The sequence below is a fragment of the Peromyscus californicus genome, unplaced genomic scaffold (assembly GCF_007827085.1).
Source record: "Peromyscus californicus insignis strain IS unplaced genomic scaffold, ASM782708v3 Scaffold_11__1_contigs__length_118956290, whole genome shotgun sequence".
Taxonomy (NCBI): domain Eukaryota; kingdom Metazoa; phylum Chordata; class Mammalia; order Rodentia; family Cricetidae; genus Peromyscus; species Peromyscus californicus.
Window position 1 is genome coordinate 108,083,392 of NW_026294402.1, and position 22,264 is coordinate 108,105,655.

At 40.2% G+C, this 22,264-nt stretch overlaps 1 protein-coding gene across 28 annotated transcripts in view; it reads left to right on the top strand.

Annotated features, from left to right (window-relative positions):
- The window catches only part of Clasp2 (cytoplasmic linker associated protein 2), a 190,388-nt gene that overhangs the window by 20,672 nt on the left and 147,452 nt on the right, over positions 1-22,264 (top strand). For 27 of the 28 annotated variants that reach the window (XM_052722718.1, XM_052722710.1, XM_052722740.1 and 24 more), the window contains exons 3-6: positions 1,439-1,542; positions 5,337-5,428; positions 7,863-7,938; positions 10,170-10,267. In XM_052722718.1, coding sequence (XP_052578678.1) covers positions 1,439-1,542; positions 5,337-5,428; positions 7,863-7,938; positions 10,170-10,267 — 370 coding nt within the window. Of the gene's footprint in view, positions 1-1,438; positions 1,543-5,336; positions 5,429-7,862; positions 7,939-10,169; positions 10,268-22,264 lie in introns of those variants that run through there. The other variant, XM_052722999.1, reaches the window with a different exon arrangement.

The window sequence follows — 22,264 nt, forward strand, 5'->3', positions numbered from 1 at the left end:
GCCAGTGCGCGCACACACACACACACACACACACACACACACACACACACACACGCACGCATGCACGCACACACACACACACACACACAGAGAGAGAGAGAGACCCAACTACTAAATTATAAGTAAACACTGGTTTTACTACCTAATAGTATTGTAATTAATAGTATTGTTATAAGGATTAAATGAGGTAATTTATTTTTTACTATTATATTCTGTGATTTAGAAGAAACAGAGATTCCCATAATAGCCAGTCTAACAGATATTGAATGATTCCTGTTAATACTATATCTAAACAAAAATAAGAAAAGATTTTCATTGTGCCCGCTGACTCATGTGGTGGTGCTTATTTGTTAAAATGGTGCTGAGGTAGAACCCAGGGTCTTGTACTGTCCAGCAAGCACTAGACTACAGAGCCATATTCCTATTCATGAACAGTACTTATATTGGTTTATGATTGAATACATTTATTATTACTATTATATTTTATATATGGATCTTTTGCCTGCATGAATGTCTGCATATGTGATACCTATGGAGGCCAGAAGAAGGCATTGGATCTCTTGGAGCTGGAGTTCTGAATGGTTTTGAGCTGCCATGTGAGTGCTGGGGATCGAACCCAGGTCCTCTGGAAGAGCAGCTAGTGCTCTTACAGCTAGTGCTCTTAACCACTGAGCCATCTCTCCAGCCCCATGTTTATGATTTTAATTGTGAGGGCTGATTTTTGTTTTATTGTGACATGTTCTCTCTGTATAATCCAGGCTGGCCTGAAACTCTCCCTCCTGCTCCCTGAGAGCCTCCTCATTTCTGGGATTAAAGCATGTGCTTCCTTCCATACCCGGCTTGAAGGCTTCCCCACCCCCACTGCCACCCCTACTCCCTCCCCTTCATTACACCTTTTGTAAGTAAACTAGATAAGTGTATCCCTTTTTTAAATTTCATTTCTTCTACTTCTCCTTTAAAACCTAGACTTAGGCCTATGTTTTTGTTTCTGTTTGTTAGTTGTGAAATGTGTCCAACCAGAAGAACGCATAACATGTAATTTAAAGAATAATTATAAAACCAACCCTTGACTATGCCTGGGTTCAGAAACTTAAGCCTGCCAGGTCCTTGGACTACCCCTGTTTATGCTCCTGAGGATACTTTTTCACTCTACCAGAGGTCTCTCCTGTCATAACCTGGAGGAAAGTATTTACTTGCTTATCTATGGATCTTGACCACATACATACCTCCAAATAGAACAATACTGTTTGTCTGATTTTGAGCACTGTCCTAAGTGGATATGACTGTACATACTACATTGGAATTTGTTCATTGTTTTCACTTGAACTCATGACTAAGGAACTTAATTTCATAATTATTTATGGAAACAGTGGCTATTTGTAGGTTTGTAAACTATGGTTTGTGGTGACATTGTAAATACTTACTCTTCCCCCTTTAGTTACCACAGCTTTAATAGACAGAATGGGAGATGCCAAAGACAAAATTCGAGACGAAGCTCAGAACCTGACGCTGAAGCTGATGGATGAGGTGGCACCACCTATGGTAGGCTTGCACTGAATGAAATCTTACAATTCAATAAATCCAGCAAACTAATAAACATTCAAGAAGCATGAGTGGTAGAATTATAAATAGTGGATTATTGCTAATGTTTTAAAGAAGTTCAAATTTAAGGTAGAGTGCCAATAGGTAAGTTTGTTTCTTTTCATTTAAGTTTTCTGTTTTTCAGTTACTTGTGTTTTAACAAAAAACACAAGTGATTTGACAGTATTCTGGTTGTAGTTATGCTTCACCATTTTCTGGTTTTTCTCACCTGCAAATTATAAGATACTGAAAAATCTTATTTTGAAAACTAAAGAATATTATATTAATTTCTGTATCTTTCAGAAACAAGAAGACATTCTTTTATTTTCATAAGTGTCTATTGATTATGTCAAGCATGTTTTATGTTTTTTTATCTTGGTGGTTTTTTGTTTTGTTTTGTTTTGTTTTCTCCCCGAGACAGGGTTTCTCTATGTCCTGGATCTTGCTCTGTAGACCAGGCTGGCTTCAAACTCAAAGAGATCTGCCTGCCTCTGTCTCCCTAGTGCTAGGATTATAGGCGTGTACTACCACCACCTGGTGTAAAGCATGCTTTATGACAACTTGTGTTTTACGAATATAGTAGAAATAATTTGCCCTTAAAGAATGTGTTGATTGCAGGGTACATAGCAGTCTGTAAGAGAATGTTAGTTTGAGCTCTAGAAGTCTTTTTTCTCTTTCCTTTCAATTTTTTTTTTTTTTTAAGTTGAGCGTGTGGCATATGTTTGTAATTCCAGTAATGGGAGGTAGAGACAGGCAGATATCTGGGGCTTGTTGGCCAGAGAATCTAGGTTAGCTTGCTTTGGCATGTTTTAGGCCAGGGAGAGACTTGTGACAAACAAAACAAAACAAAACAAAAGGTAGATAGCGCTCAAGGAACAATATCCAAGGTGGTCCTCTGACTTTTATGTGTACATATACTTATGTACCTGTACTCACATTCACCCACACCCATGAACACACATGCACATGTATAAATGCTCATGTGCTAGTAATGTATTGGTCTGTTTTATGTTGTTATAACAAAATGTCTGAGGCTAGACACCTGTAACAAAAAAAGATGTATTTAGGGGGCTGGAGAGATAGCTCAGTGGTTAAGAGCACTGACTGTTCTTCCAGAGGTCTTGAGTTCAATTCCCAGCAACCACATGGTGGCTCACAACCATCTGTAATGAGATCTGGTACTCTCTTCTGGCATGCAGGCAAACATGCAGACAGAACACTGTATACATAAAAAAAAAATGTATTTAGCTCATAGCTTTGGAGGTTATAGTTTTGTGGGCACACTTTCTGTTGTTTGTCTTTGCTCTTTTGGGGGACCTGCCACCTAGCTCCCAAATAAATCACACATAGAGGCTTATTCTTAATTATAAATGCCCAGCCTTAGCTTGGCTTGTTTCTAGCCAGCTTTCCTTAACTTTAATTATCCCCATCTACCTTTTGCCTTTGGGCTTTTCCCGTTCTCTTACTTCTGTAAATACTATTCTGTGGCTGGCTGTGTAGCTGAGTGGCTGGCCCCTGGGTCCTCCTCCTTCTCTGGCTCCTCCTCCCAGATTTATTCTTCTATATATTCTTTCTGCCTGCCAACCCTCCTTATCTTTTCTCCTGCCTTGCTATTGGCTGTTCAGTTCTTTATTATCCCTTCAGGTGTTTTAGACAGGCAAAGTATCACAGCTTCACAGAGTTAAACCACTGTAACATAAACAAAAGTAACTCACCTTAAAATAATACTTTACCACTAGCTCCAGCTGTGATGGGGTCCACCTAGGTGCATCACCTCATGGGAGGTGGCAGCGTGATGGCAGAAATGTTAGCATGCTTATGATAAACTAAGAGCCAAGATTTTTTTTTTTGAGCAATTCACTGTGTTTTGTGTTTTTTGTTTTTATTTTCAAGACAGGGTTTCTTTGTGTAGTTTTGGTGCCTATCCTGGACCTCACCCTGTAGACCAGGCTGGCCTTGAACTCACAGAGCTCCACTTGACTCCAAGTGCTGGGATTAAAGGCATGCCCCACCACTGCCCAGGTCACTGTGTTTTTTAAAGGTCCTTCCATTAAAAATTTATTTTATATGTATGTATACCACATGTATGCAGGTACCTGTAAAAATTAGAATTGGAGTTACAGAGGCAGTTGTGAGCCATTGTGTGGGTACTGGGTACTGAATTCATGTCCTCTGCAAGAGCAGCAATTGCTCTTAACCACTGAACCTCTAGCCCCCAGGTCTTTCCATCTTAACACTGCTGTGCTGAGGACCAAGCCTCTGACATATAAACCCTTGGTGGGGAAACCACATTCAAACCATAGCATGGAAATCCTTGGAAGGAGAGTAAAAATAAACTGACCTGTAGACCACAGTTGAGAGGGTAGCTTAAGGTTCACATAATATTTACACTAGTATCATGTGATGCTTAAACTATATATAATGTTACATATGTTTAATAAGGCAAGAGTACTGAGTTATAAAGAGAAACTGATTAGAAGGGATTTTATACTTCATAACAATACCTTTTAAAATTTTTGTGGATAGTTTACTAATTCACATTTTAAATTGTTTTTTATTTTCTTATTACAAATAGTACTGTAGATGTAAACATTTTTTTATAAAAAAGAGTTCCAGAGATGGATTGCCAAGACAGGTTATTCAAAATAAGATTTCCCCCCTCTTTGGTGGTGGTAGCAATAGAACCCAGGGCCTTGTGGATCTCAATGGAAAATGGTCTGTCATTGAAGTATATCCAGCCTTAGTTAAGGTTTTTAAAATTCACAAGCCGATGACCTGAGTTCAGAGTTTGATCCCTAGGATCCATGATGAAAGGAGAGACCTGACTCTTGCAAGTGGTCCTTTGTCCTCACATGTCTAGTCACATGTACACATATCTCTCACATAAGTGTGTGCACACCCATACCCCACACACGGTGGGGGTAGAGGAAATTTACTGTATGTTTAGAAAGATACAGTTGAAGTCCTTGCTACACTATACCTAAACAGTTGTTTTGCATTATTGGTGTAAGCTTATTTTTCCTTTTTCCCCACAGACTAGGCAGTCATAAAATGACCTGTCCCAAATGTTTCTGTATTTGTGTCCAGTATTAAAAAGAGAAAAGCTTTAATTATAAGATGTTTGCAGTCATTCCATGTGACAGTCTGTTGTAGTTGCTATGGAGTTTTGCATCTATTGAGTGCTCCCTAGACTACTGTGCTTATAATTGCAGCATTGTTAGCATAGAAGAAACCCGTGTTCTTGGAAATGCTATGTATGGGGTGTGATTTCCCTTACAGCTACTGAAATTTAAAGTGAAAAGTATGTAAATTAAAACTCAAAATTGTGGTTCAGATATTAAATGGGTAGGAGCCCACAAAAACAAACAAACAAGAAAAACCTCATAAATTTGAGTTGAGTATCCCTGATCTGAAAACCCAAAATTTTTTGTTAGTTGATATAACAAGACTCTGAGTGGAAAATTTCAATCTGGTCCATGTGACAGGCTATAGTCAAAATTTAGCTGCACTAAAAATATTATATAAATAATGCTCAGGTTATATGTGTAAAGTGAGTACGAAACACAAATAACTCTTGAGTTTAGGTTTGTGTCCTAGCAACAAGATTTCTTACTGTTACCATGTAAATAATTCCAAAATTTGAAAAATGTCCCAAATATGGAACACATCTGATACCTGATGACTTAATTGTAAGGTTATAAGTCATATGCATTATCTGACTTTTTATCACATGTGTCTACTTGTTTTCCCAATAGTACATCTGGGAGCAACTGGCCTCTGGTTTCAAGCACAAGAACTTTCGATCTCGAGAGGGTGTGTGCCTGTGTCTGATTGAAACCTTGAACATGTAAGTTCTGTGATTACTGTAACAGCTTGCTTGCTTTTAGTCATTTCTCAGGGTTTTTTTTTTTTTTTTTTTCCACAAAGTGAAGGAAGACTGGAAATAAAGTGTAAGTAGTTATTAAATGATCTCCCAAACAAAAATATTATCTTTAATGCTACTTTTGTATCTGTAAGCTACATCATGTTAATTTTTAAATTTGTCTCTCTTTTCTTTAGCCATGCAGAATTGGTGGTTGTAGAACTGTTAGTGCTAGTACGTTTGAATCTTTTTTCTGTTAGGATCTGCTTCAGAACTTTTGAACTCAGTGGTGTGTCACATGTTGAAGCCGTTTCCCCATATCCCCTTTCCCAGTTGGCTCTAGGCACTGTGGGTGACTGCTAAAATTATGTACCTCTCAGAACTCTGTTAGGACTTGTACAGTGCACCTAGTAGCAGCAGACAAGAGTCCTGATAGGAGAGGCATCACAGGGCTATGATACAGGTGGAAGAAATGTGAGTGGAGACTTTTGTTCTTATTCTAGAATAATTTTCCAGACTGTGCAGTATGGTAGGTAATGTGTAGTCTCTTTTGACTCTTCCTGTGGTGTGGCTTCCTCTTCTTTCACTGCTCTGGGTCCTTCCTGCTAGCAAGTGCTGGTTGTGGCGTTCACATCGTTTGCATTCAACCTAGACTCTAGACTGTTAGTAAACATAAAGATGGCTTAAGTTACTTGTTTTATTTTACTGTGTATTGAGATCCAGTGTCATTTAAAAAAAATACTATTTCAAAAGTACATGCTCATATTTTCTTAAGTAATTGATAGACTGCCAGGGTTGCCAAACTACTGTTGAGTATTTTGTCCTTTTGGATCATGTGTCAATTTGATACAAGCTATAGTTATCTAAAAGGAGAGAATCTCATTTGAGAAATGCCCCCATAAGATCCAGCTGTAAAGCATTTTCTTAGTCAATGATTGATAGGTAAAGGCTCAGCCCATTTAGGTGGTGCTATCCCTGGCTGGTTGTCTTGGGTTCTACAAGAAAGCAGACTGAACAAGCCATGAGTGTAAGCCAGTAAGCAGTATTCCTCCATGGCCTCTACATCAGTTCCTGCCTCGAGGTTCCTGCCCTGCTTGAATTCCTGTCCTGACCTCCTTCAGTGATGGATATGAAGCCAAATAAACCCTTTCCTCCCCAACTTGCTTTTGGTTGTTGTGTTTCATCACAGCAATAGTCACCCTGACTAGGACCGTATCAGTCACACTTATCCAGGTCGGGCACTTTTTGCTGCTTTGCATCACTTTGCTTGATACTTGTCTTTAACGATGTATGTCCATGCTCTTCATCAAAGTTGTCAGGAGAGAGATAAAGAGGAAGGCATGGTGTTAGTGGCATACATCTTTTAATCTCAGGACTTGGGAGGCACAGGCAGGTGGATCTCTGAATTTGAGGACAGCCTGGTCTACAGAGTAAGTTCCAGGACAGCCAGGGCTACACAGAAACTCTATCATGTTGTAGAATCTTATTTTAAGGTGTGTTACTTTTGTTTATGTTGTATCAGTTTAACTCTGTGAAGCTGTGTTACTTTGCATATCTAAAACACCTGATGGTCTAATAAAGAACTGAATGGCCAATAGTGAGGCAAGAGAGAAATAGGCGGGGCTGTCAGTCAGAGAGGATAAATAGAAGGAGAAATCTGGGAGGAAAGAAGTAGCAAGAGAAGGAGGAGAACTCCAGGGGCCATCCACTCAGCTACATAACCAGCCACAGAGTAAGAGTAAGATTTACAGAAGAAGTAAGAGTAAGAGAACGGGAAAAGCCCAGAGGCGAAGGTAGACGGGGATAATTAAAGTTAAGGAAAGCTGGCAAGAAACAGGCCAGGCTAAGGCTGGACATTAATGTTTTTTTTGTTTTTTTTTTTTTTTGGTTTTTCGAGATAGGGTTTCTCTGTGTAGCTTTGGAGCCTGTCCTGGAACTCGCTCTGTAGACCAGGCTGGCCTTGAACTCACAGAGATCCGCCTGCCTCTGCCTCCCGAGTGCTGGGATTAAAGGCGTGTGCCACCACTGCCCGGCTAGAGGTTTATTCTTAATTATTAATGTCCAAGTCAGGCGGTGGTGGCGCATGCCTTTAATCCCAGGACTCGGGAGGCAGAAGCAGGTGGATCTCTGAGTTCGAGGCCAGCCTGGTCTACAGAGCGAGTTCCAGGACAGACTTCAAAGCTACACAAAGAAACCTTGTCTCAGAAAAAAGAAAGAAAGAAAGAAAAAAAAGAATAAGCCTCTATGTGTGATTTATTTGGGAGCTGGGTGGTAGGCACCCCAAAAGAACAAACACAACCAACAACACTTATCTTGAAAAACAGAAACAAAAACAGAAGAACAAGAAGAAAGCATCAGGATACTTTGTTCAGTTTTAAATGAAAACAAATTCTCTTTTTCTTTCTCAAATTATTTTTAGCTTTGGAACTCAACCACTGGTCATCAGCAAGTTGGTGCCACATTTGTGTATCTTATTTGGAGATTCAAATAGTCAGGTAAAAGTTTTTTTGACTTTCAAGCATTGACTTTGTGTATGTGTGTGTGTGTTGGTGGGTGGGGGGTGGTTTGCCCTTTCTTGTGCTCTTACCTTATTTAAGCCATGACAATAAAGACAGACAAGGTGGATAGTAAAAAAGATTACTGCCTTTTGTTTTTAATTAAATGAGGGTCTGGCTGTGTTGCTCAGAAGCCACTGGGCTCACATGATCTTCCTGCTCCACCCTCCCAAGTAACTAGGGCTACAGGCCTCTTCTCCCTTTTTCTTCCTCTTTTTCCTCCTCCTTCTACCAGAGTTTGTTCATTTACTTATTTATTTTGAAACAAAGATAAGTTTATTGTCAGTTCTTGGACTGATATTAAAGATAGAAAGAACTTAATGGTTAGTTCTTGAGTTTGACAGATTAAGAGAATCCTGGGTTCCCTTCTGTGCTCCAGCTTAATGTTAGTTATGAGGTAGAATGTCACCGGCCTACATTCTTGAGTTCATTTATACCAGACTGTTGCAGTTGTTGATAGCCCTGTTTAACAGGGAAGGCCTTTGTGTCCATGGCGCGTCTCTCCCTGAGCTGTCTGTGCTGTAGTTGGTTCTAATCCTCTAACCTTACCTATGAACTAGATAGGGCATTTGGAGTGACACTGAGTAAGATTTTTCCTTCTTACAAGTTCTAGTTGCCTCTCAACAGGTTTGTAGAGTTTTACTCTCTTCAATTGCTATTTTATTTATAGACAAAGGGTCTCCTTTTCTTGACCAGCCTGGCCTCAATCTCTTGAACTCGATTGATTTTTCCCACCTTAGTCTCCCGGAAGCTAAGACTATAGGTGTGTGTCACCACACCTGGCTTTCAGTTGTTCTTTGACAGTGAGTTGTGCAAAAGAATAAATGTTGTTTTTCAAGTTGTTCTCTTAGGCCTCATTCTTTTTTCACCTCCTATATAGAATATAAAATTACCATTGCAACTATTTTTAAGTGTACACTTCAGTGGTATTAAATACATTCACATTGTTTTGCAACTATATCATCATCTACCTGTAAAACTTTTACCTCCTCAGAACTCAGACTCTGTACCCATGAGACAACTTCCCATTCCTCTCCCCCAGATGCTGGCAACTACCATTCTTCATGATAATTTGACTACTCCAGGTACCTAGTGGAAGCAAATCAGATAATAGTTGTCCCTTTTGATCTATCCCATTTAGTATAATGTCCACAAGTTATCCATGTTGCAAAATGTGTCAGAATTTCCCTCTTCTTTCTAAGGTTGAATAATTTTCCAGTAACACAGACATCACATTTTATGTATATAGACATATGGGAATAGAAATTTTTTTTTAACCTTTTGGCTATTCTGAATAATTTTAGAAATGCTGATGTAAAAATACCTTTTTGAATTCAGTACACATTTTTGAAAGACAATTTTATTCCAGGAAAATTAATTAACTGTACTTTAGGTTAATGAAATTATACTTTTTGAAATCCCAATTGGTAGCTTTTATTCACAGATTTTTATTAACTACCTCCTACCTCCTTTCTTTCTTTCTTTCTTTCCTTTTTTTGATGGTAGTAGGGATTGAACCTAAAGGTCTCACAAGTGCTGGGCATGTGCTCCAGCACTAAGGTCTTGCTCCTTTTAAAATGGGTTTTCTAGGACTTTTTTGACAAACTGTGGTTTGGGGTTTCCATTAATGTCATATTATAATTCCCTCAGGAACTGAAAAGACAGTAAAATCAACTTAGAGTGTCAGGTTGGTGTAGCTTGAGTTTTCCTGCCTGGCCCACAGTCAGGACAAATCTCTCTCATCCGCCAGTCCCAAGCTGCTCAAACCCGATCAAGTAAACACAGAGACTTATATTGCTTACAAACTGTATGGCCGTGGCAGGCTTCTTGCTAACTGTTCTTACAGCTTAAATTAATCCATTTCTATTAATCTATACCTTGCCACGTGGCTTGTGGCTTACCGGTACTTTACATCTTCCTTATCCTGATGGCGGCTGGCAGCATCTCTCTGACTCAGCCTTCCACTTCCCAGCTTTATTCTCCTCCTTGTCCCGCCTACACTTCCTGCCTAGCCAATGGCCAATCAGTGTTTTATTTATTGACTAATTAGCAACATATTTGCCATACAGAACATCCCACAGCAGGTTGGCCTGCTAGTTTATTGTTATCTTGAAAGGAAGTATGTATCACATCTAAGTTTTTTTTTTTAAATGTCTTAAATTCTTTGACAGGTGAGAAATGCTGCAATATCGGCTGTAGTGGAGATTTATAGACATGTAGGAGAGAAACTGAGGTTTGATCTGTGTAAGAGAGATATTCCCCCTGCTAGGTAAGTCTTCCTAAATTTATATTTTGCTACAGTTTGTTTGTCTGTTTGTTTTGAGACAGGATTTCTCTGTAATAGCTCCATCTGTCCTAGAACTCGCTCTGCAGACCAGGCTGGCCTTGAACTCACAGAGATCCACTTGCCTCTGCCTCCTGGAGTGCTGGGATTAAAGGTGTGTGGCACCATGCCTGGCCTATTGCTACAGATTTTTAAACTTGTAATTTTGTTCATTTTATTCAAGTAAAATATTAGAGCACTCCCAGCACTTGGGAGGCAGAGGCAGGCAAATCTCTGTGAGTTGGAGGCCAACCAGGTCTGCATAGAGTGTTCCAGGCCAGTGGGGATCCATAGCATCTGTGTATCCTGAGTTTTCTGGAACAGTTTGTAGAAGTAAGTAACGTACCTAGGTAGTTGGCGATTATGTAGCTTCAGGTTTCCTTCAGCTCAGCTGTGTAAATGCTTAATATTTCCAGGGTAGGGTGCGTGTGAATTAGAATTTTTTCCATAGGTAATCCTGTCACCTGCAAAGATAGTTTTATTTTTCCCTGTCTGTATATTTTTCTTTTCTCTTTCTTGTCTTTGTTATTTCCTATGTGCTGTTAAGAAAGAGTAGAGTGGGGTTGCAATCTTGCCTTGGTCTGATCTTGGAATCTGTGTATAGTTTCTTAACATTAAGAATGATGTTAGTTGCTGGAGTGGTAGTGCACACCTTCAATCTCAGTACTGGGAAGGCAGAGGCAGGTGGATCTCTGTGAGTTTGGAGCTAGTGAGATCCTGTCTCCCACCCCCTTCCCCCCCCCCCCCCCAAAAAAAATGTTAGTTGTAGGCTATTGATAGGTGTTCTTTTTTCTTAAGAGTTTATACTCTTTTAAATTACATTTTATTTGGGGTGTGAGTGGCAAGGCCAGAGGACAACATGAGGGAATAATCACGTCATCTGGCTTTGGTACAAGCACCTTTTTGCCACTAAGCTATCTTACTACTCCTAAAAATTGAGTCTCATGAGCTTTTTAAATATGTAGAGTTAAAACTAAAAATCAGTTGGGCATTTTAAGTGTAAAGGTGGGCTGGGCAAAGTGATTTTTTTCCCCCTAATTGTTTTAATGGCTACTCCTAACATCTTTTCCCTAGAGCTCAGGTTGTAGCCATTTACTTCTCACTAGTATTATTGTGGCTATCAATTGTCTGCATTTTCTTTCCTTTTTTTTCTTTTTCTTTTTTTTTTGGAGGGGTGGGGCATGGATAAACTTTTAATTTTTGTGTGTGTGTGTGTGTGTTAGTTTTTGATACAAGGGTCTCTGGTGTATAGCCCAGGTTGGCCTTGGATTCTCTCATGTGTGTGTGTGTGTGTGTGTGTGTGTGTGTGTGTGTGTGTGTGTGTGTGTGTGTACATTATAAGATATATGTATATTTCCAAATGTTTCCTAGTCTCCTGAGTACTTGGATGATGGGTGTGTACCACCGCAGCAGTGGAATATATTCTCTACAGAAGTGTTCTTTTCAAGTTTCTAGTCCATTTGTTAATCTGGATTGTCTGTTTTCTTCAGTTATTTTTTATGTTTATTTGTGTGTGTCTTTGTGAGTATATGTCATGTGTTATGTCCGTACCTACAGAGGCCAGAAGAGATCATCACATCTCCTTGGGTCTGGAGTTACAGGCAGTTGTGAGCCACCCCAAGTAGTTGGCTGGGAACTGAACCCAGGTTGTCTGGAAGAGCAGCAAGCACTCTTAACTGCTAAGCTGTCTGGCTAGTCTCTACTGTGTCTTCAAAACACATCTTCCTGGGGCACATCTTCCTGTGTTGTAGATACAAGCTTCCTTAACTGCATGATGTTCCCTTTGTCTTATACTCTGTGACTGGATATTTTACTTTCTGACAGTGTGGGGTTTTTTTTCTCCCTCATGTACATGGCTTTTTTGTTAATTAAAAAATGATTAATGTGGGTGCGGAGAAAGCATTGTACCTATGCACAGAGCAGGGCAGTCTGTAAGACTTAGTTTTCTCTCCATCATAGGATTTCTAGGGAAGGAGTTGAGGTAATCAGGCTGGCCAGGAAACACACCTGATGAACCATCTTGCTGGGTCTTTTTTGTGTGTTAATTTTTTAGGTTATCATTAAAAAATTAGAGTGGTTTTTTGATGGCATTTTCATCTGTGTGTCATTACACTTTGTTTTCAGTCTTCTCTGCCTGCTCCCTTCCTTCACCTAGACAGACCCCTCTGCCTTCTTGTTTATAAACCGTTGTCTACTCCCACAACCTTAAGATCCTTTCTTCCTTTCTCATGATCATCTTTCTAGTTTCATGACTTTCACATTTTAAATACAAACATGTATATATCCATATAGATACTCACAAAATTGGAAATTTAGAATCTGCATATAAGAGAAAACATGGTATTTGTTTTTCTGGTTTTTTTTTTTTTTTTTTTTTTTTGGTTTTTCGAGACAGGGTTTCTCTGTGTAGCTTTGCGCTTCTCCTGGAACTCACTTGGTAGCCCAGGCTGGCCTCGAACTCACAGAGATCCGCCTGGCTCTGCCTCCCGAGTGCTGGGATTAAAGGCGTGCGCCACCACCGCCCGGCTTTGTTTTGTTTTTTGAGATAGTTTCTTGTTGTAGCATTGACTGTCCTGGATCTCACTCTGTAGACCAGGCTGGCCTTGAACTCACAGAGATCCATTTGCCTCTGCCTCCTGAGTGCTAGGATTAAAGGCATGTACCACCATTGCCTGGTGGTATTTGTCTTTCTGAATCTGGCTTATTTTACTTAATGTATTATCTTTCAGTTACATCTATATTCTTGCAAATGTCACAATTTTACTTTTCTTTATAGCTGCATAAACTTCCATTGTGTATATATACCAAAGTTTCTCTATCTATTCATCTGTTGATGGGCATCTAAGAGTTCCCACTTCTTTTTTTTTTTGGTTTTTTGAGACAGGGTTTCTCTGTGTAGCTTTGCGCCTCTCCTGGAACTCACTTGGTAGCCCAGGCTGGCCTCGAACTCACAGAGATCCTCCTGGCTCTGCCTCCCGAGTGCTGGGATTAAAGGCGTGCGCCACCACCGCCCGGCTGAGTTCCCACTTCTTAGCTATTATAAATAATGCAGCAATAAACAAGTATTTCCAGGGGTGGGATGACTTAGTGCCTTTTGGGTCTACTTAAGAATCGTATAACCAAGTAATATGGTATTTCTATTTGTGTGTCACTTCTTCATTTTAATGTAGTTTTTAGTCATTTCCTATATGAATGGAGGGAGAATTCTGGGTGTGTGTGTGTGTGTTTGTTTGAAACAATGCCTTATGCCTTAGCCCAGGCCTGGAACTTACATAATCCTCCTGCTTTAGCCTTCTGAGTGCTGGGATTCCAGTCGTGTGCCACCATGTTCAGCATGAATGGAGATTTCTGTGTCCCATCTTGGCCTGTATTAAGGCAAAGCCCCAACCCTTGCTGATTCAGTGCTCTCTTATGCTTTTAATGACTAGTTGTGCTTGAAGGAGCACTGAGAGCCTGGTGAGGAGCTGCCCTTCCTGACTCCAGTCTGTGTTTATTTATGCACCATGCTTGTAATGTCCCTCCTGATGATGCTTCCCAAACAGGAGGTGGAAACCAAGGGACTAGTGAAACTTGGTTTTTTCCAGTCTGCAGGAGAGTTTATATTCTTTTTGATGTTTGAGCTTGTTATAGTAATGTTTTGAATCATTAATATACTAGAAATATGTCAAAGAAATCATAGATTTCAACAGGGTAAAATATGACTTATTTTTTATTTATCCTCCCTTTTTCTTTTTCTTTTTTCCCCCATATACAGTGTCAAGAACTGACTTTATGCTGAGGATTCATTTGATACCCTTTTGTCATGGTGGCTACATTCTAACTTTAATTTTCCTGCTGCTTTCTTTGTGGTTTCCAAACTTCATGTTGGATAGAGCTCTCTAAAGTTATGTTTTGTTCACGCTCCTATTTATACTAAAGCCATTCTTGGTTTCAAACAACTGGAGAACAATTCAATCATAGTTTTAAAATAATTTGAAGGTACGTTCTCTGTCAGATGTTCTTCAGAAGATGCATGCTGACAATAGTGTACTAGCTCAGCCCTACACAGTGCTGCTACCCATGAGTCACGAAACATGGCTGTGAGTCCAGAAATAAACTCTTATCTTCATGGGTCGTTGATACACATCAGCTGTGTTCAGACAGTGCAGAACAGCAAGGGATGCTTGCTGTGTACTCCAGATATCCACATGCAGAGTTCCATCCTTAACAGCATCACCCAAGATTAACTAAAAATGAATGAGAGGAGCTAAAGGGATAAACCATTTAGAAATTATTAGATCATTTTCAAACATTTGAAACCAAATCATATGCACCAAAGGAAAAATGTTAATAAATTTGATCTATCAATGATAAATTCAGCAATGTGGCAGCGTACAGAATCAACAGCTTTTCTGTTCATCTCAGTAGCTTTTCTTTATACCAATACCAGACACAGAGAAAAAGATCATGGACACAAATCCAGGCACAATAGTCTCAAAGAAAATAAAATATCTAATAATAAACATAACCAAGGGAGGAAGGATCTCTACGATGAAAACTTCAGACCTCTGAAGAAAGACGTAGGAATAGACAATAGAAGGCAAAGGCATCCCATGCTCATGGATTGGTAGAATTAATATTATGAAAAGGACTATTTTGCCAAAAGCTATTTACATAGCCAATATAATCCCAGTCAAATACCCATCTCATTTTTCACAGAAATAGAAAAAAAAAATCTTAAAATTCATATGGAAACACAAAAAACCTTGGGTAGCCAAAACAATCCTGAGCAAAAAAACAAAACAAAACAAAAAGCAACCAGCAAAAATAACCCATAAAATAACAGCAGTGCTGGAGGGATTATCATTTCAGATCTCTACGTGTATTACAGAGCCATAGTAATAACAACAATGTGGTGGCACAAGAAAAGACAGGTAAACAGTAGAACAAAATCTGAGACCCAAACATGAATACCTGTAACTTCAGCCATTTTCTTTCCTTTTTTATTTTTGGTTTTTTGAGACAGGATTTCTCTGTGTGGCCTTTCTTGGCTGTCCTGGAACCACCACCCAGCCAGCCATGTAATATTTGATAAAGATGCCAAAAACAGCCGGGTGGCAGTGGCTCACACCTTTAATCTCAGCACTTGGGAGGCAGAGCCAGGCAGATCTCTGTGAGTTCGAGGCCAGCCTGGTTTCCAGAGCAAGATCCAGGACAAGCACCCAAACTACACAGAGAAATCCTGTCTTGAACCGCCCCCCCCCCAAAAAAAAAAGCCAGAAGCATAAGCCGTGAAAAAGCATCCTTAGGCTAGGTGGTGGTGGCAGCAGCGCACACCTTTAATCTCAGCTCTCAGGAGGCTGAGGCAGGTGGATCTCTGTGAGTTCAACCCAGCCTGGGCTACACAGAGAAACCCTGTCTCAAAAAACCAAAAGAAAGAAAGCAAACATCTTCATTGAATGGTGCTGGGACAACTGGATGTCCATACATAGAAGAATGAAATTAGACCCATATCTATCATTTTGCACAAAAACTACAAATGGATCAAAGACCTCAATGTGAAACCTGAAACACTGGCACTGCTAAAAGAAAGCCTAGACAGTACCTACAGGATATAGGTGCAGGAAAGGACTTTTGAATAGAACTCTATTTGCCCCCAAATTAGGGCCAGCAACTGACAGGTGGGACTTCACAAATGTAAAAAGCTTCTACACACCTAAAAAAAACAAATTGGGTGAAGAAGAAGCTTACAAAATGGGAGAGAATCTTTGCTAGTTATAAATCTGATAGAGGATTAGTACCCAGAATGTATAAAGAACTCAAAAAAAAAAAAACAACCCATCAAAAACAAATGACCCATTTAAAAATGTGGGCCAAGCACTTGGACAGGGAGTTCTCAAAAGAAGAAAAACAGAATGGCTAAGAAATGTCTCAAAAATACTCATCATCCCTAGTAATTAGGGAAATGCAAATGATAACAATTTTGAGATTTTACCTTACCCCAGTCAGAACTGCAAAGATCAGTGGAACAACTGACAACAGATGCCAGAGGGTATGGGGGCTACTGTAAAGGGAAGCCTCATTCACTGTTGTAAACTGAGGCAGTGGGTGTGGAGACCAGTGTGGAGAATTCTCTGAAAGCTAAAAATAAATTTACCATATGACTCAGCTGTACCACTCCTTGGCAAATACCCAAAAGGACTTGACATCATACTACACATGGCCATGTTCATTTGCTGCTGTATTCACAACAGCCAGGAAATAAAAACAACTTAAATGTCCTTCAGTTGACAAATGGATACATATACTATTCAGCTATAAAGAAAAAGATGAAATCGTGAAAATGGATGGAACTAGAAAAGATCATATTGAATGAGGTAACCCAGATCCAGAAGGACAAATGTCTCATCAAAGGCTCCTAGCTTCAAATCTTGAAGTGTGATACCTATACTGGAGTAACTGCAGAAACCAGGAAAGTGAAAATGGACCATTCTTTAAGTAGAGCTTGGGTAGGTAGTGGATCAGTAGAAAGGGGATTAGCAGGATATAAGTCATCTGATGGGGGAAATGGGAAAGATGTGGTCGTGGGGCTCTAACTAGGGAGGGGGAGATTACTACAGGAGGAGAGAAGATGGTAAAATAATAGTGGGGATGTCTGGAGAAAGTCATAGGAATCATACTATTAACAGTCTACTGTAGCTAGAGTTTTCCTGCCTGGCCCACAGGGCAAATCTCTCTCACCTGCCAGTCCCACAGCCGTCAGACCCGACCAAGTAAACACAGAGACTTGTATTGGTTTCAAACTGTATGGCCATGGCAGGCTTCTTGCTAACTATTCTTTCAGCTTAAATTAATCCATTTTTATAAATCTATACCTTGCCACATGGCTCGTGGCTTACCGGCATCTTCACATGCTGTTTCTCATCGTGGCAGCTGGCAGTGTCTCTCTGACTCAGCCTTCCACTTCCCAGCTTTATTCTCCTCCTTGTCCCGCCTACACTTCCTGCCTAGCCAATGGCCAATCAGTGTTTTAATTATTAACTAATCAGCAACACATTTGACATACAGAACTTCCCACAGCACTTCCCCCCCCCTTTTTTTTTTTTTAAAAAAAAGGAAGGTTTTAACCTTAACAAAGTAAAATTACATATAATTTGGGAATTTGGGCGTAGCTTCTCTTACTACTTCCTGCTGGAGGGGGGCGCTGTATCTTATGGGGATACAAAGAAAATTTTAGGATTATGGAATAGTCCATGAGGGTGTATCGTCTGAGCCAGTTGCCTTCAAACCATTCTGGATGTTGGATCATCTGGGCCATGGTGTCATCGGAGACCTTTCAGGGGGTCTTGGCTGGTCAAACCTGATGTGTCTTAATCTGGAACAAATCCATAGCCTCTGGCTTTCTGTGGAAACAAATGCAGAGACTCTTTTCCAAAGCAACATATCCTTATATCCAAATTTTGAAGTCAAGGTACCTTTAAAATATACATTTCGGCATAACTCAACAGCTTTTACAATCAAATGTTTTTCTGCAGTTAAAAATCCCAAAGACAACACAATCCAGATTCTCTGTGTAATATTCATCTTTACGTGGCTTATTTTCTATATTAATTTTACTGTCTCTTTAAAGACTTTATTTTTTTAAAACTATGTATTTGTTTCTATAACTCTATATATCACCTTTTTTGTCTCTTTCAAGCCTACGTATCTTTTACACACATTGTAAACTATTACATCTGAATCTGTCTTATTGTGAATCTATTGCCTTAAACTGCAGCAGCTGTAGCTGCTGGCTCCACCCACCTTAGCTTCCCAACATGGCATTTTCCACCAGCTCTGGGAGCTATCGTGGGTCTCTATGCTTTTATCCAAGCAGCGTGTAGCCCAGAAACCTCTTTTTTTTGTTTTGTACCTGCAAAGGCTAAATCCACCATGCAGCTTAATGTGCCACTTGCAGAGGTCTTATTCCCGCCATAGGCAGGTCGAACACGCACGCTAGGAACCCACCAGTAGCTCAAACCGGCAACTGCCGCTCATTTGAGAGAGACAATTAGGAACTGTTTTTAGCTCCGTTTTAGAATCTTTTCTCAGGTTTTAGGTGGAAACCCTTGCCACCACGTTGGACGCCATTTGTAGATTGAGTTTTCCTGCCTGGCCCACAGTCAGGGCAAATCTCTCTCACCTGCCAGTCCCACAGCCGTCAGACCCGACCAAGTAAACACAGAGACTTGTATTGGTTTCAAACTGTATGGCCATGGCAGGCTTCTTGCTAACTATTCTTTCAGCTTAAATTAATCCATTTTTATAAATCTATACCTTGCCACATGGCTCGTGGCTTACCGGCATCTCCACATGCTGTTTCTCATCGTGGCAGCTGGCAGTGTCTCTCTGACTCAGCCTTCCATTTCCCAGCTTTATTCTCCTCCTTGTCCCGCCTACACTTTCTGCCTAGCCAATGGCCAATCAGTGTTTTAATTATTAACTAATCAGCAACACATTTGACATACAGAACTTCCCACAGCAGTCTACCTCAAAAAGCCTATAATATACATTAAAGTATATAAATATTTACGTATAGTTTGAATGAAATTTCTTACCTGTTCTGACCATACTCCCTCTATGAGCCAAGACCATCTAACAAAAACTTCAACACCAGGAATCAGAAGCCGCCTTTTGAATTATTGGTCAGGTTGTCCAAGAGACTCCTAAAATATTACAGACTATTGCCATTGCCCTTGTTTGCCGTATGGAAGTGGAAGGTTAAGTCCCTATTGCTAAAGGCATCACTGCTTTCAGATGCTAGGCACAAAGGACCCTGTACTGGAACTCATCTGAAAGCCCCCTGCCTAAGGACTAGCTAGCTTCATGGTACCACAAGGCACCATGAAACTTTCAGAGGAAGAAAGCAACCAACAGTCCTACCTACCTATGATGCCTATGAAGCACAACAGTGACCAGAAGGACACAGTAACTCTAAGGATGTAATAGTGGCATGTATACCTTGGCAGTAACCCTACAGCTCTCTAATTGAATTTAAGGTCCATTCAAAAAAGAGAAATCATGCCTGATACTGGAAACCTAGTCGTCTACCCAGGGCTAGTGAAGTCATGGATCTTGGAGGAAAACCTAAAACCACCACTTTACTAAACCAATGCTGGTTGGTTTAGTACCAAAATCTCTAGCTACATTCCAAATAATTGTCCTTATACTCACGGATAAATGTGGTTCTCACCCCTCATCAAAGAAACTTCTCTTTGCAACAGACAGAGACCATTTCAGAAAACCACAGCCAATCAGAATGCAGAGTTGTAGAGCCCAGTTCCAATGAATAAATGCAGCTACAAAGCAACTCCTACACCTAGGGCTCAGAGAATATTGCCAAAGAGGGGCAGACAGGTTTTAGTAACAGCCAGCAATCAGGAAGGTTACTGTGAGATGGTGTCTTCTAGTAATGTTTGAAGCTTTCTCCATGAAGTCTCACTAACATGGCTTCCTAAACATGAACTGAACAGGACAACAGTAATAGACGTGCTAATGAAGGAGGGAGCCCTAGGGGAGACCTTCCAAGGACTTAACCCCTCAGTCTTACACAAAGAGCTCCAGGCAGCTCTAGTGATGAGAGCAGGAGAAATAGGCTGCCCTAGGGAAGAGCACACCAACTGGTTATACAATACCTGCCTTAGAGGTTAGCCCTGAAAACACAAGTACTATTATACAGACCAAGCAGAATGTATTTAAGAATATATACGTGTGTTTATACACATATATGAATGTGGCAATAATTAATGAAAAAGCCAAAAATTTGAAAGACAGGGGTGTATGGGAGGGTTTGGAGGGAGGCAAGGGAAGGAGTAAATGATTTAATTATATTACCTCCCCAAATAAAAGAAATAATTAAAAATATGTTGGTATATTTAATAAAAATTGACTTTGTAATAATTCAAAATGTGCCACAAAGGACATTATAAGAAACCCTATATGTGATGGGAAAAATACTTTCAAATATATGAAACTTGTATCTTGACTATATAAAGGACAACTCAGTAAAATGACAGGTGATGAAATTTTGAAAGGATCTGAATTAAATACTTTTTAAAAGAGAATATACAGATAGCCATGAACACATAAAATGATGCTGAATATCATTTAGCTGTGTAATAAATTCTGATCAAAACTACATACCTCAAAAAACAAAACAAAACAAAGCTACATACCTCTTTTCACCACCATAGGATAGTTCAAGTCTAAAGGGATGAAACTTTCATGGGAACATATAATAATAAAGCAACTTGGGAAAACAGTTTACAACTCTTCAGAATGTCAATTGTAGAGCTGTCACATGACCCAGCAAGTTTCACTCATAGCTCTACAAGCAAGTTATAGGAAAACATGTCTCTACAAAGACCTACCTCTATGTAAGTGTTCCTGACAGCATTAGTCATAGTCACAGAACCATGGAAACACCTCCCATCTACATGTCTATCCACTAGTGAGTGGATATTCAAGTGCAGTATATTCATACAGTGGAATATCAAGAACCCAGTCATCAGAAGCTCCACATTATGATTCCATTTGAATTAAATGACCAGATGTGGTAATTCATAGGTCAGGTATGGTCTGCAGCAATAGGAAATAGATTAATGATTGCCCAGGACTGGGGAGAAGAGAGAAAATAGGGAAGGAACAACTGCTGCTAGTGGGTATGTGGGTGTTCCTCTTTATGATAAAATGTAAAAATTGTGATAATGGTGGTATTACTCAGAGGATATACTGTGAACCACTAAGTTGTCCATTTCATGACCTCACACATGCTACACAAGTGTTCTACTGAGCTACGTCCCAGCTCCGAAAATTACACTTCAATGCCATGAGTTGTATGCTATTTGAAGTCTCACTCACTAAAGCCCAAAGCAGATGACTCTGAACACCTAACCTTTGTAGATGTAATTCTTTTTTTTTTTTTTTTTTTTTTTTTTTTGGTTTTTCGAGACAGGGTTTCTCTGTGTAGCTTTGCGCCTTTACCTGGGACTCGCTTGCCCAGGCTGGCCTCGAACTCACAGAGATCCGCCTGGCTCTGCCTCCCGAGTGCTGGGATTAAAGGCGTACGGCACTACAGCCCGGCATTGTAGATGTAAACAGTTCTAAACAGTCTTATTAAATAAGAAACACAGAGCCAAATAAAGAGTTAAAAGCCCAAGAGGTCAGAGCACTAGCGAATAGCCTTTAGCTTACCAGCCGCCGCCGTCCTTCCTCTAAGAAAAGAGACCTACTTCCTGTGTGTCTGTGTTTTTATTGACTTTCTGTTCTGCCTTCTCATTGGTTCTAAACCCAACCATATGAGTTCTTTGTCATTGCCTGTCTATACAGACCTCCAGGTCTCTCTGGTTGGTACAGAGATTAAAGGTGTTTGTCTCCATGCTAGCTGTGTCCTTGAACACACAGAGATTCTGTCTGCCATGTGATCGGGATTAAGGGCATGTGCTACCACTGCCAGACTTCTGCTAAATGGCTTGCTATTAGCTCTGACTCCCAGGCAACTTTATTTATTAACATACAAATAAAATCACATTTCAGCACAAATAAAATATCACCATAAACCTTAATTTACTGTTCTTTTTCTGTTTGTTTGTTTTTCGAGACAGGGTTTCTCTGTGTAGCCCTGGCCCTCCTGGAACTTGCTCTATAGACCAGGCTGGCCTCGAAGTCACAGAGATCTGCCTGGCTCTGCCTCCTGAGTGCTGGGTTTAACGGTATGCACCACCGCCACCGCCGTGCGCGCGGCTAATTTACTATGAACTTGGAACCTGGGACTGCACTTGAGGTAGAGTTGCTTTTTCCAGGTCTGTCTCCCTTGGCCTGTAAATCTGAGCCTTCCCAGGATTTTGTGGGGTCCTAAGATGTGTTACATTCTCTTGGACAGCCTTGTCTTTTCTGTGTTTTCTTCCCATGCAGTTTGCTACTGTC